The following is an 11,681-nucleotide window of genomic DNA, read 5'->3' on the forward strand; positions in this document are numbered from 1 at the left end:
CCTGCAAATTCTCCTTCTTTCTCTAGTTGGCATTAGCTCGGGGGGGGGTATCTAGGCAGGAAGATCCCTAAAACAGCTGCAAGTTCAAATCCCGCCATCCGGCAATAAAAGGGACCACTAGGAAAGGGGAAAGGAATGCTAGTGGGAATAATATGAGTGTAACACCGAGGAAGCTGCGCTGGCGAATCGGCTGCTACTTCCGCGAGGGGCTTTTTAAAAACCTCCTTCCGGTATCTGACTAAAACGTCCGGCTCAATTTAATTCCTCCCTCCCGCAGGACTGGGTCAGCGTGGGAGGGTTAGAGGCGGAGCGAGGGTAGAAATGGCGTCTCCGGCGAGGGGCAACCACGTGTGGGTGGGATCTGAGACGGGTATCCTGAAAGGTAATGGGGGGCTCGTCCTGCCGGGGGCTTGTATGACTTTTGTTTAGCGATGTTGGGGGTAACGGATAGGATTTCGTGGTTGGTAGGGGGAATGACTGAGGAGAAAGCGGGAGTGCTGTTGCTGGCGGCAGGCCGGTGGTGAGGTTGCCCGTTTTCTAAAAGGAAATTCTGCTGCTTTGGCTTCTGAGCATGTGTAGAGTACTTTTGTTTTTGAGGCACATGTTGAGTGAAGGAAATAGCGGGGCGTTGCAATAGGAGTAGATGAGGAAAAAGGGAATGTCTTTTTATTATTCATATGATGCTATTTACAGAAATAAGTTTCTGTTTAGTCTAACGGTTCCTAAAATTAGCTCCCTATGGAACACTTGAAAACTGCTGAAGGTCTGCCTGTTGTGCCAATTGTAATGCACTGTGCTAGAGATTGTATGATTTTAATTATATTCTTATTGCTGCTTTTATTTCTTGTATTGTGTTTTGGCCAAGCGTGGCCAATGGCCGGAGATGACTGGATTTGTAGTTCAGCAACATCTGGAGGAGCAAAGGTTCCCCACACCTGTTGTAGATCATCCCAGGTGATTGACCATGCTGGCTGGGGCAACGTCTGGAGGGCCACAGGTTTGTCACCCCTGGTGTAGATCAAGCCCATGTTAAAGGCCACAGCACCAGGAGCGATTGACAAGCCTGCATTATAGACTTGACAGGAATGAGCTAGATTAGTGAGCTGTAAGGGGCAAGCCGAGGTCCATCAGTCCCACACCTTCCTTTTTCCTGGGGATGAGTTGCACAGAAAGAGTTTACCATCAGCCTGTTTCTCCCCCTCCCTTTCCAAACAACATTCCTTTTATTTCCCTTGTCTCCTTTTAGGGATCAACCTACAGAAGAAACAGGCCACAAACTATAAGTCGGGGGATGCGGTGCTCAGTCGACATGAAGCTGTTACTTCCATGTGTTGGGGGGATCCCTATGAGTCCGAGGTGATGGGACCACCCCCCACCCCCCAAGGGAGCTGGCAGGGTTTAGAGGACTGGATGCTAGGGAAAGAAAATGTGCAATGACAAGATAATATATAATTGAGGAAACTGCTGGGTCAGACGATCTTGCTCAGTTTTGTCTACAGCTCTCCAAGATCTTTTGTAGACCGAGGTCTTTCCCTGGAGATCAAACCTGCTCTGCCACTGAGGTGACCTACAGCCCATCCCCAAGAAGTGAAACCAGTTCCTAGGTTATGGGCAAAATGTGCAGAGGCACTGAGTTCATTGACAAGGACTTGAATGTGTAAAGCTGGTTTTACAGCAGGGCTGGGGAACCTTTGGGCTTCCAGATGTTGCTGACCTACAGTTCCTGTCATTCCTATTTGTTGGCCATGGTGGCTGGGGCTGATGGGAGTTGGAGTCTAACAACATCCGGAGGGCCAAAGGTTCCCCAGCTCTGCTTTACGGAGTCAAACCCGCAGGACATCGAGCCTAGCATGATTTTCAACTGGCAGCGGCTCTGCAAAGACTTCATTAGAGGCCTTTTCTGGGCCCCCTACTTGAGGGCATTTTAACTAGAGATGCCAGAGATGTGAACCTGGGACTTTTTATTTTATTTTAATCTTTCTATTAAGTTTTCCCCACAAATAATATTACTTCCTAAACATTCAAAACTTACCCCACTGGTGACATTACATTTTTCATCAGATACAGCAGTCAAAAGACATACAGAGCCAGCATTACAAAAACGAAAATCCAGCCTCAAAACCCTGAAATAATAATTTAAATTTCCAGTAAATATCATGTATATTCTATACAACCATGGATTCAAAAGACAAAAAAGAGGGGAAAGAAAGAAAAAAATTAATTCATCCAGAGACAGGCTTGGGCTGTTGGTGGAGTGTAGCCATGAACCATTATATAAACAAATTCTATCAATCTCCACCAGACAGAAGCAAATATATATCTCTTTAAAACGTCATGAACCACTCTTGAGTTAATTTTTCCAGGAGGGCTGATTTGCATACTTCTCGATACCTTTATATTAACCCCCTTAAAATACTGTTTTGCATGCAAGTGATGTGCTTTACCATTCAGCTACAGTCGCTTCCCTAAAAGAGAGCAGCAAGGGAGGTGCCAATTATTATTCCTTCATCGTTTCCGTTCTCTTTCCCCGTGTTCCTCACAGATCTTTGTGGGATGCCTTGATGGATCGGTCAGATTGTTCAGCACTGAGAAGGGCAAGTTTACTGAGTCCCGAGACTGTCTAGGAGGCGAGGGGCCCTTTTGTGGCTTGGCTGTGCTTGACAAGTAAGATTGTATTCCTTCAAATCCTCTGTAGCCATCACCTACCCCAGCAGAAAAGAATAGGCATCTTCTTAGCCACTGACACCATATCATCTCCACATTCCTTGATGTGACCCTCAGGATTCAACAGGGGTGATCCTAAAGTGTTTTTTTGCCTTGGGGGCAATACTATGATGCATCTTTCTGTTCTCCAGCCCTAATCAACATCCTAGAAGTTGTAGCCTTCTTGGCTTCTCTTTATCCATTCTCCCTAGAATGTTCTATCAATAATTAGAGACACGCCTTTTAAAAATTCGATGACCCCTAATATTCCCAGGGCTCATGCACAGATCCATGTGTGTGATGGTGTCTCTGAATACAGTGACTTGCAGCGGAAGTGTGTGCATTGATTAGTGTGTTGGAGGCGATGTAAGAATTGCCTTCCTGGATCATGCCCAAAGATCCAGTGTTCTGCCTTGGACAGTGAGTAGCCTTGATGCTTGTGGGTGAGCCATACTCCCCTTCCCCTGGCCTTGACTTAGCACCTTCTGCATGCATATCATGTGCTATATTATTCAGCGTTAGCAGGTAAGCCTTTGTTGGCTTTTTTCCTTACTTGGAAAGGATTGCCATTGGCGCTTATGTGCCTTCTCTGCATTTATGACAAATTTGTTTCTCTCTACCTTTTCTCTCCCCTGCCCCACAATCCCTTGCCTCTCTTCCTGCTCCACGGTTCAACCAATTTCTACAGCTCCCTTGTCACGTGTGTACAGTCCGGCTTGCTGAAGGTCTGGCGGGATGCTTCCTCTGAAAACGTGAGCCCTGTGTTTGTGTGTGTGTGTAATCTGGGAGATAGGGAGTGTAAGGAATGGGTCCAGTCCACAAAAAGTTAGCCTTTTAAAGAGACAAAAGATTCTTTCTTGCGTGATTTCAATTTTTAAAAAATATCTTTACAGTCCTAAGGGCTAGAAACCTGATGGGGTTTCTTTGTTAAAAGAGCTGACTTTTTTTCAGGAAGTTAAATTCTATGGCTCTCTTATTGTCCTGTAGAATTTCACCTTTAGCACAGGCCTGCTGTAAAATGAAAACAGCCTTTTTGAAAAAAACAACAGTGCTTTATATCACAGGTGGGGAAACTTTGGATCTCCAGATGTTGCTGAACTGCAACTCCCATCAGCCCTGGCAAGCATGGCCAATGGCCAGGGATGATGGGAGTTGTCGTTCAGCAACTTTTGGAAGGCCAAAGGTTCCCCACCACCTGCTTTATACAATTGTTGCTGTAGCCATCCCTTCAGAAAAGGTGGATCGTCTCTCTCACACACACACACACACACACACACTCTTAATATTGTTACATATTGGGGAGGGACTGAGAATGAGAGTGATTAGTCTGCGGCCCGATGTATTTGCCTAGCTGAGGTTGTTGAACCTGACTCTTGGAGGCAGTCTGTCCACCAGCATATGCATTTTTATGGCTTTGTACACCCCTACTGTCACCTCTATCTCCCACATGGCAGGTGGAGATCCAGGTGGGCTCCGGTGTGTGCCGCATGCGCCAGAACCCAGAACAGCCTCACCGCATGGCCACAGGTGGGAAGGAGAACTGTCTCAAGGTGTGGGACCTACACCAGCCGCAGGAACCCATTTTCCGAGCCAAAAATGTGAGTTTAGCATAAACCACTTGGGATCCTTTCTCCTAGATTGATGCATGGGTAAGAACATACGGCCCATCCAGTCCAGCCTCCGGTGTTCACAGTGGCCAGCCAGATGCCTCTGGGAAGCCTGCAAGCAGGACCTGAGCGCAACAGCAATGCTCCCCTCCTGCAGTTTCCAGTAGGTGGTATTCAGGGGCATCCTGTCTCCGACAGTGGAAGGGATAACACAGCCATCCTAGCTAATAGCCATTGATAGCCTCATCCTCTGTGCATTTATCTAATCCTCTTCTAAAGCCAGCCAAATTGGTGGTCACCACTACCGTTGTGGGAGTGAGTTCCACAGTTTAACCATGTGCTGTGTGAAGAAGCACTTTATCTTGTCTGTCCCGAATCTTCCAATTCAAGATGGACAGATTTTTTTCACATCCTGCAGGATGCAGAACCTGTCCTTTTGTGTGCAATTTCTGAGAGAAGGGCACCTACTGTGTTCACACCACCCCTTGCTCTCCTGTCAACAGGTGCGGAACGATTGGCTTGACCTGAGAGTGCCTGTCTGGGTCCGGGACGTGCAGTTCTTACCTGGATCAGAGAAAATTGTTACCTGCACTGGACACCACCAGGTAGAAGCAGGGGGAAATCAACTATATATTTTTTGAAAGTGGTTTGTTTGCTGTTCATTTGGACAGCTCTTAAGATATCACAGCCAAATTTTGGATGATGGCCCCTGAGATCAAGGAGCAGATGTTTTGTCTGTGTTTGAATACCATTGGACACCATTTGGAATCAAGATGACAGACCGAACATTTCAAAACTGCACCAATTTTAACCAGCGATATCAAGACTGCACTGATTTTTTTTTTTGTTCCCAAGCAACATAAGCTACAAGGCTGTGTCAGTTTGTGACTGAGGATGGCATTTATGCTGCCCTGCTCTGAAGCAGTTTGTATGTGACCACCCTTGCTTCACCATAGTAACATCCAGACCAGACAACTCTGATGCACTTTTTGTGGGGCTGCTTTCAAAAAGGGTTTGGGAACTGCAAGTGTGTTTTGTATTTCCCTGCTGTCTGATATATGGTGAGTGGTAATACAAGGCAGAGCCTTCTCAGTGTTGGCATCTACATTTATTGTAAATGTATAAATATAGATGTGCAACTTTATTTATTTGTTGGTCACCTCACAATATCTCTAGGTGACATACAATAACTAAATTTTAAAACAAAATTAAAATATAAAAAAATAATACAGGCAATTTTTACATACAAATCTAGGAGAGTAAAGCGTAAAAGCAATACTGACTTGCTTGGTTGGTGTGTAAAGAGAGCTAAAACAACTTTGTAAGGGCTTTAAAAAAGCCAGCCGTTATCAAAAGTGAGACTAATAACAATATCAATGTTTAAAAATCAATGGCAGATGTTTTTTAAAAATTAAAATGATGTTAAAAGGCCAGGTACTGAAAAGATGTTAACGTAGGTATCTGGCGAGTCTCTCTAGGTTGAAAGTTGCATAACCAGAGGAGCCATTGCTGAAAAGGGCCCCTCTAGGAACTGTCTCTGTGGGAACCCCTTCCCCAAGAGAGGCTCTCCAGGCTCTCTTGTTATTTGTATGTGGCCTGCCAGTTAAGAGTCTGTTGTTACAGAGTGCATTTGGGAGTTTCGAGTTTCCCCTGTGTATTATCTGGCTTTGGGATGTGTTTTGCTGCTCGTTGTATTTAGGATGTTGCTGTTCTCTTAGGTTTCTAAATGTTCTGTTTTTATATTGCTGATCAGCAGATGGGAAAGCAAGGGGACCCATGTTTTTAAATAAATAAAAATTCCCACTAGTTTTGAACCTTCTGTTCTCTAGCAAACTATTGTGCAAAGCACTGTGGATTGTAGTCAGCTCAGTTCTACTTGGAGTAGACCCACTGCGATTAAGAGACCCAAGTTAGTCATGTCCATTAGTTATAATGAGTGTACTCTGACTCGGACAAGCATTGGATGTACAGCCAAAATAAGTTAACTCAGCTGGGTAAGCTTTATCCTGACTTGAACTTCATTGTTTCATCCGCTTACAGAAGGAATGGGGAACTTCAGGCCTGGGAATCAAATGTAACTCTCCAGGCCGTTCTGTCTGGCCCTCGGGACTTTCCACAACCTGCCCACACACACTCTTCAGTGTTTTTGGCTGGCTGGAATGGAAGTCTAATAATGCCTCCTCCTTGGGTGGATGCAGGATAGAGAGGGGTTGAATTAGTCTGAAGGTACTAGCCTACTGTACAAAGTTAGAATTCGCATCCATTGTTCTATGCACTTTGGCCTCTGGTTCTGCCCACCACCGGCATATGGCACCTGGAACGTTGCCCAGAAAGGAATATGGCACTCAGGTTGAAAAAGGATTGTAACTTTTGGGAGACTGTTTGTTTTTATTTTTGCCAGTGCAGCCTCCCACCCCTCACTATCTTCTGCCTCCAGGTCCGGCTCTATGATCCCAGCTCCCCGCAGCGGCGCCCTGTGTTGGAGGCCACTTTCAGCGAGTACCCACTCACTGCCCTCTCGCTGACTCCGGATGCAAAGTGAGTCTCCCTTCTCTTCCAAAGCTTCTCTCTTTGCGGGCGGGAAAGGTGGATATGTACGGATCCCTACGCTCATGTAGGGCCACTTTCCTGCTCGAGGATACATCCCCAAACCAGGAGTGTCCTTGGCTGCTGGCAGCAGAGCGCGGCCTGCAGGGATGGTGTTCCTTTGCAAAATGGGGAACACTTAAAAAAAAGTCTTATTTCCTCCTTCCCCACCCCACACTTGCAGCGCTGTTGTCGTGGGCAGCTCACGAGGGGATGTGGCAGTCATCGATCTTCGGCAAGGTAAGTAAGGTCAGGAGGAAGCGGGGTGGGTGGGAAGAGGGCTTTCGCTCCGAAGAGAATCTGGAAGGAGAGTTGCAGAGGTGTCTGGGGGAACAAGGTGGGCAAAAGGAGGAGGACAGAAAAAGGCCTTGACATGTAGCTAGAGAGGCAGCTTGTTGGCTAGGTGGGGAAGGTTCTTCAAGCAAGCAGACTGGCGTTTGACCAAGCAGTTGTAGGAACTTGCTCGGTCTGTGGGTGTGTATTTTAAAAGCTGGACTTCTGGGGGATCTGCATCCCAAATCCTGCTCTTCAGCGATGCAACAGCAGAATTCAGGCTGCTCTCATAACCCAGCAATTGTTGTTGTCTTGTAGCAGGGCGGTTGGTGCAGTGCCTCAAGGGCTTTGCTGGCAGCGTGCGTGCCATCCAGTGCCACCCTATGCTTCCGCTGGTGGCCTCATGCGGGCTGGACCGTTTCCTTCGCGTGCACAGCCTCCAGCACAAGCGCCTGGAGCATAAGGTGAGGAGGAGCCAGGACGCTGTTGGTTGCTGCGCACAGATTAAGGCAGGGGAACTTGTGGCCCCTCCCAGATGTTGGTCAACTCCCATCTGCCCCCCCCCCAGAATGGCCAATGGTCAGTAGCAAAATCATCTCACCCCTTATCTACCCAGTCAATTGCTGCGCTTTGCAGGTGAAGGGCCTCTTGCAGGTACACTCTCATCAGGAAGTCTGTTCCACACAACATAGGAATCGGGCCTCTAATGTGGTGGCACCGACCTTCTGGAATTCCCTTCCCCTTAAATAATAGACCGGCACCACCTCTGTTATCTTTTCTGCACTTACTGAAGACCTTCCTCTTTCAACAAGCCTTTTAAGGAGAGACCTTACCCCAGTCTGCGTCTTTGTTGGAATTGCTTTTTAAGATGTTTTGTTAAGATGTTTTAAATATTTTTGTGTGTTTTGTTGTTTGTTTGCTGCCCTGGGCTCCTCCTGGGAGGAAGGGTGGAATATAAATGTAATAAGCTGCAGTCCATCAGGTTCGCTACCCCTAAAGTGGGCCCTGTGTTGAAGTGTATACTCGCCTCCCTGTAGGATGCTCCTGTTCAGGGTTCCAGCCTGGCAGCCAGCCAGCCAGCCAGTCATGAATTCTTCCAGGATGTTGTGAACCATAAGGGGCTCAAGTCAGGCATCTCTTACTCTCTCCACCTCCCCTTCAATGTTTTTCAAATTTATTTTCCAATTGACACTCTGGAATGCATGGCACAATCCTGTTCAGTCCTTGATGGATTTTTTGGTGGGTGGTGGTGGTGGTGGTGATGTTGATGATTTGTATCCTGCCCTTCTTCCTAAAGTAGCCCACTGGCAGACGCATTAATGCTAAATCTTTTTTTAAAAAAAATTTTTTTAAACAATTTAAACATTTTAAAAACATTCACCCAGCGATCTCAGGGTTGAAAGGAGCAGTGTCTTTCTGCCATCCAATGCCTGGAGGTAAACACGAATATTTTTAAATTCCTCCTGAAATTCAGTAATGAGGGAGACAGATGCACTTCACCAGGGAGGGCATTCTATGAATGGAACCACCACTGAGAAGGCCCTATCATGGGTCATCCCCAACTGGGCAGCTCCTAGGAGTACCAAGGTGTTTCCTGCTGATCACGTCCCCTTAGGTTCATGAGGACTGAATAATTATTCTGTTAATTAGAGCCATGACATAAGGAAAACCCTGCTGGGTCAGGCCAAAAGCCCATCTAGTCCAGCATCTTGTCCTGAGCGGCTAACCAGATGTCTCTGGGAAGCCCAAAAGCAAAGATCTGAGGGCAACAGCAACTCTCCGCACCTGCAATTTCCAGCAACTGTCATGCAGAGGCAGACGACCTCAGACAGTGGAGGGAGAACATGGCCATATGTTAATTGACCTTATCATTAACTGCAGGGGGGGGGGGTTAAGCCAAAAACTTCAGAAGTCCCTGTTCTGAAAAGATCAGTCTCCTGTAACCGGGTGCCCTCCAGATGTCACTGGACTACAACTCTCAACTCTGTTGGCTGTGCTGGCCCGATGGAAGCTCAAATGCAACACACTTGGAGGGCATCAAGAAGGCTGACGTAGGTATTTTGTCCCACCCTACTTCTTAACTGAAAAAAGAATGTTCTTTGGTTACAGGTGTATCTGAAATCTCGATTGAACTGCCTGTTGCTGACCAGCAGAGAGAAATGGGAGGTGAGTCAAAACTAACAAGGACTGCAGAGGAGGTATCATTACCATTCCTGGTTGCGATGAGGCTCCCTCTCCAGAACTGGTGTGTAACTTGGCGTTTTGGAGCATGTTTCAGCCAAGGGTGTGAAACTTCACGCCAGGGGGCTGAATGGAGCCCTCCAGGCTTCTCTTTCTGGCCCTGAGAACTCTCCCATCCCCGTTTGCAGCCTCCTTGCGTGTTTTGGCCAGGCTGGAATTATCCTGGAACGCCGACAATGCCTCTTGCTTGTCTGAACGGAGGGTGGAGAGGAGGGGAGTGTATAGACCCTAGCCTGCTGTAGAAAGGCAACATTTATATTCATTGCTCCACCTACTTTTGCCTCTGGCCTCCCCCACCGCCAGCATGTGGCCCCGGGAGGCTGCCCAGATAGGAATGTGGCCCTCAGGGTGAAAGTTTCCTCATCCCTAGTTTGAGCCATTTAAGGCGGAAGAGATGCTTCTTCTTGTTGTTTTTAACTTGCCTTTGCAATTTTAGAACAGCTGGTATAGCACAGTGGGGAGGAGAGCCTGGCTGGGAGTCCAGAGTCTGTGAGTTCAAACCCTGTTCGTGTCTCCTGGGTGTCAAGGACCAGCTAAAGATCACCCCACAGGGAGTGGCTCAGGGGTTACGTGCCCTACCACCTGTGCAGCCGTGGGCAAGCTGCATAGTCCCAAGGAGCCCGGTTGCCCCCAGCTGGCACTTGCAGATGAGGAAGGGGCTGGCTTGTGCAGCTGTGGCAAGCTGAGCAGGTCCTGGCCAGCTGGGGACGACTAGCCTCAGAGGGAGGCTATGGGAAAACCCCTCTGAATACCACTTACTATGAAGACCCTGTTCATAGGGTAGCCATAAGTCTGGATCTGCTTGAAGGCAGGCCATTTCATTTTGCAGTTTTAAGGCTGGGGGTGGTCTAAGAATGAAACGCAATGTTACTCATGTGTTGAGCGTTTATTGGGAAGACTGTATTAAGGTCCAAATGCGTGCTTGATCTGTTTTCTCCAGGAGGAAGGCCTCGACCCTTCAGCTGACGTCCAGAGTGACGTGAAGGAGGAAGAGGATGAAGATGAGATCTGGGCCTCCATGGAAGTGGTGGCCACCAAGCGGAAAGCGGAAGCACAGCCATGCTCCAACGTGGGGAGTGAGGCACCCCGAAAGGACAAAGCCCTCAAAAAGCATAAGAAGATTAAAAAAGCTGAATCCTGATACCTTGGGGAGGGGGGTGCCAGGGAGATGGCCTGTACCTTTTTGATAACAGAGGCGGCAGGTGCCAAAGCTCCGGGATCTAGACTCAGACATGAGTTTGTCATGAGCAAAGGCCTTGGATAATCAATGGGGAAGAGACGCAGGGTGATTCTGAGCTGCCCTCTGCTGCTCTGTAGGACAGTTTTGCCACGGGAGGTCTTATGACCTCATGCCAGCCCCAAGATGATTGTTTGGGCCTGAGGGGCTTACGTGGCCAGAATTAGATGTTGTGCAGCAGAGGCTCCATTTCCAGACTCTAATGGGACGGCAAGTTTGTTTGTCCCCATGTATGTGTATGAAATCTCCATTTCACTTCTCTGGGCTCATATTGGCTGCTGTGCAGTTCAGACTACTTGATTTTATTAAAATGTACCTTCTTGCACAAGATGTTCTGAACATGGGCTGTTTTTTGCCTGTTTTATCAGGCAAGCTGTGGAGTGGCAGGTAGAGGAAGTATCTCCCTGTCGCCCCCTGTCCTGTTTAGTATTTTCATTTTAAAAAAGGGAGGGGAGCGAGTTGGAGTTGTGGTGGGTGAAAGCAAGTTCTAACTCCCAAGTTTGGGACCGCTTGGGATAGGGTGTGCACAGGTCTTTTTCTGTTGTTTGGAGGGAATAATGTGTTCAGCTAGAATAACTTAACTTAGCCATGGTTTACGGAATCTTGTAAATAAGCTCTTTCCAAAGATTTACCGGCCTTTTAAAAAAGCCACTTTACTAGCCTGCCAGGTGCTGCCAACAGAGGGTCAGAGAGAAATGTCTGCTGCATTTCCATGCTGCCTGTGGGGACATCAAAAGGGCCTGGCTGCCGGATCAGGCCAGTGGCCCATCTAGTCCAGCATCCCGTTCTCACAGTGGCCAACCAGATGCTGATGGGAAGTCTGCAAGCAGGAGCTGAGCACACTATTTTGCAGTGTACTTAGTTTCTTGTACACTGCTTATAGACTATTGTAATTGAGTGGTATATAAATTGTTAATTTTATATCTTGCTTGTGGTTCCAAAGCATCTGCCTCTGATCCGGGCGTTAGCATGTTTATTTTATTTATTTATTTAACAAAATACATATACCACTTGATTGTAGCAAAACCTCTAAG

General features: G+C 47.4%; 1 protein-coding gene across 1 annotated transcript; it reads left to right on the plus strand.

The window, feature by feature from the left end:
* The first annotated feature begins 216 nt into the window (after positions 1 to 216).
* Positions 217 to 10,977, plus strand: WDR74 (WD repeat domain 74). The gene is made up of 11 exons (XM_061606481.1): positions 217 to 382; positions 1,247 to 1,356; positions 2,543 to 2,664; positions 3,392 to 3,455; positions 4,158 to 4,301; positions 4,814 to 4,915; positions 6,748 to 6,848; positions 7,081 to 7,136; positions 7,488 to 7,633; positions 9,279 to 9,335; positions 10,351 to 10,977. The coding sequence occupies exons 1-11, from the start codon at positions 322 to 324 to the stop codon at positions 10,549 to 10,551; spliced, it is 1,164 nt and encodes a 387-aa protein (XP_061462465.1). The 5' UTR covers positions 217 to 321; the 3' UTR covers positions 10,552 to 10,977.
* The last annotated feature ends 704 nt before the right edge of the window (positions 10,978 to 11,681 follow it).

Source organism: Rhineura floridana, chromosome 22 (genome assembly GCF_030035675.1).
Source record: "Rhineura floridana isolate rRhiFlo1 chromosome 22, rRhiFlo1.hap2, whole genome shotgun sequence".
NCBI lineage: Eukaryota > Metazoa > Chordata > Lepidosauria > Squamata > Rhineuridae > Rhineura > Rhineura floridana.

What these genes read in the sequence shown, in the direction of transcription:
- WDR74 (XM_061606481.1), top strand. Translation starts at nt 322, where the DNA reads ATGGCGTCTCCGGCGAGGGGCAACCACGTGTGGGTGGGATCTGAGACG. An exon ending in GGGATCCCTATGAGTCCGAG is followed by an intron (nt 1,357 to 2,542) that starts GTGATGGGACCA and finishes TGTTCCTCACAG; the next exon opens with ATCTTTGTGGGATGCCTTGA. An exon ending in ACAAGCGCCTGGAGCATAAG is followed by an intron (nt 7,634 to 9,278) that starts GTGAGGAGGAGC and finishes CTTTGGTTACAG; the next exon opens with GTGTATCTGAAATCTCGATT.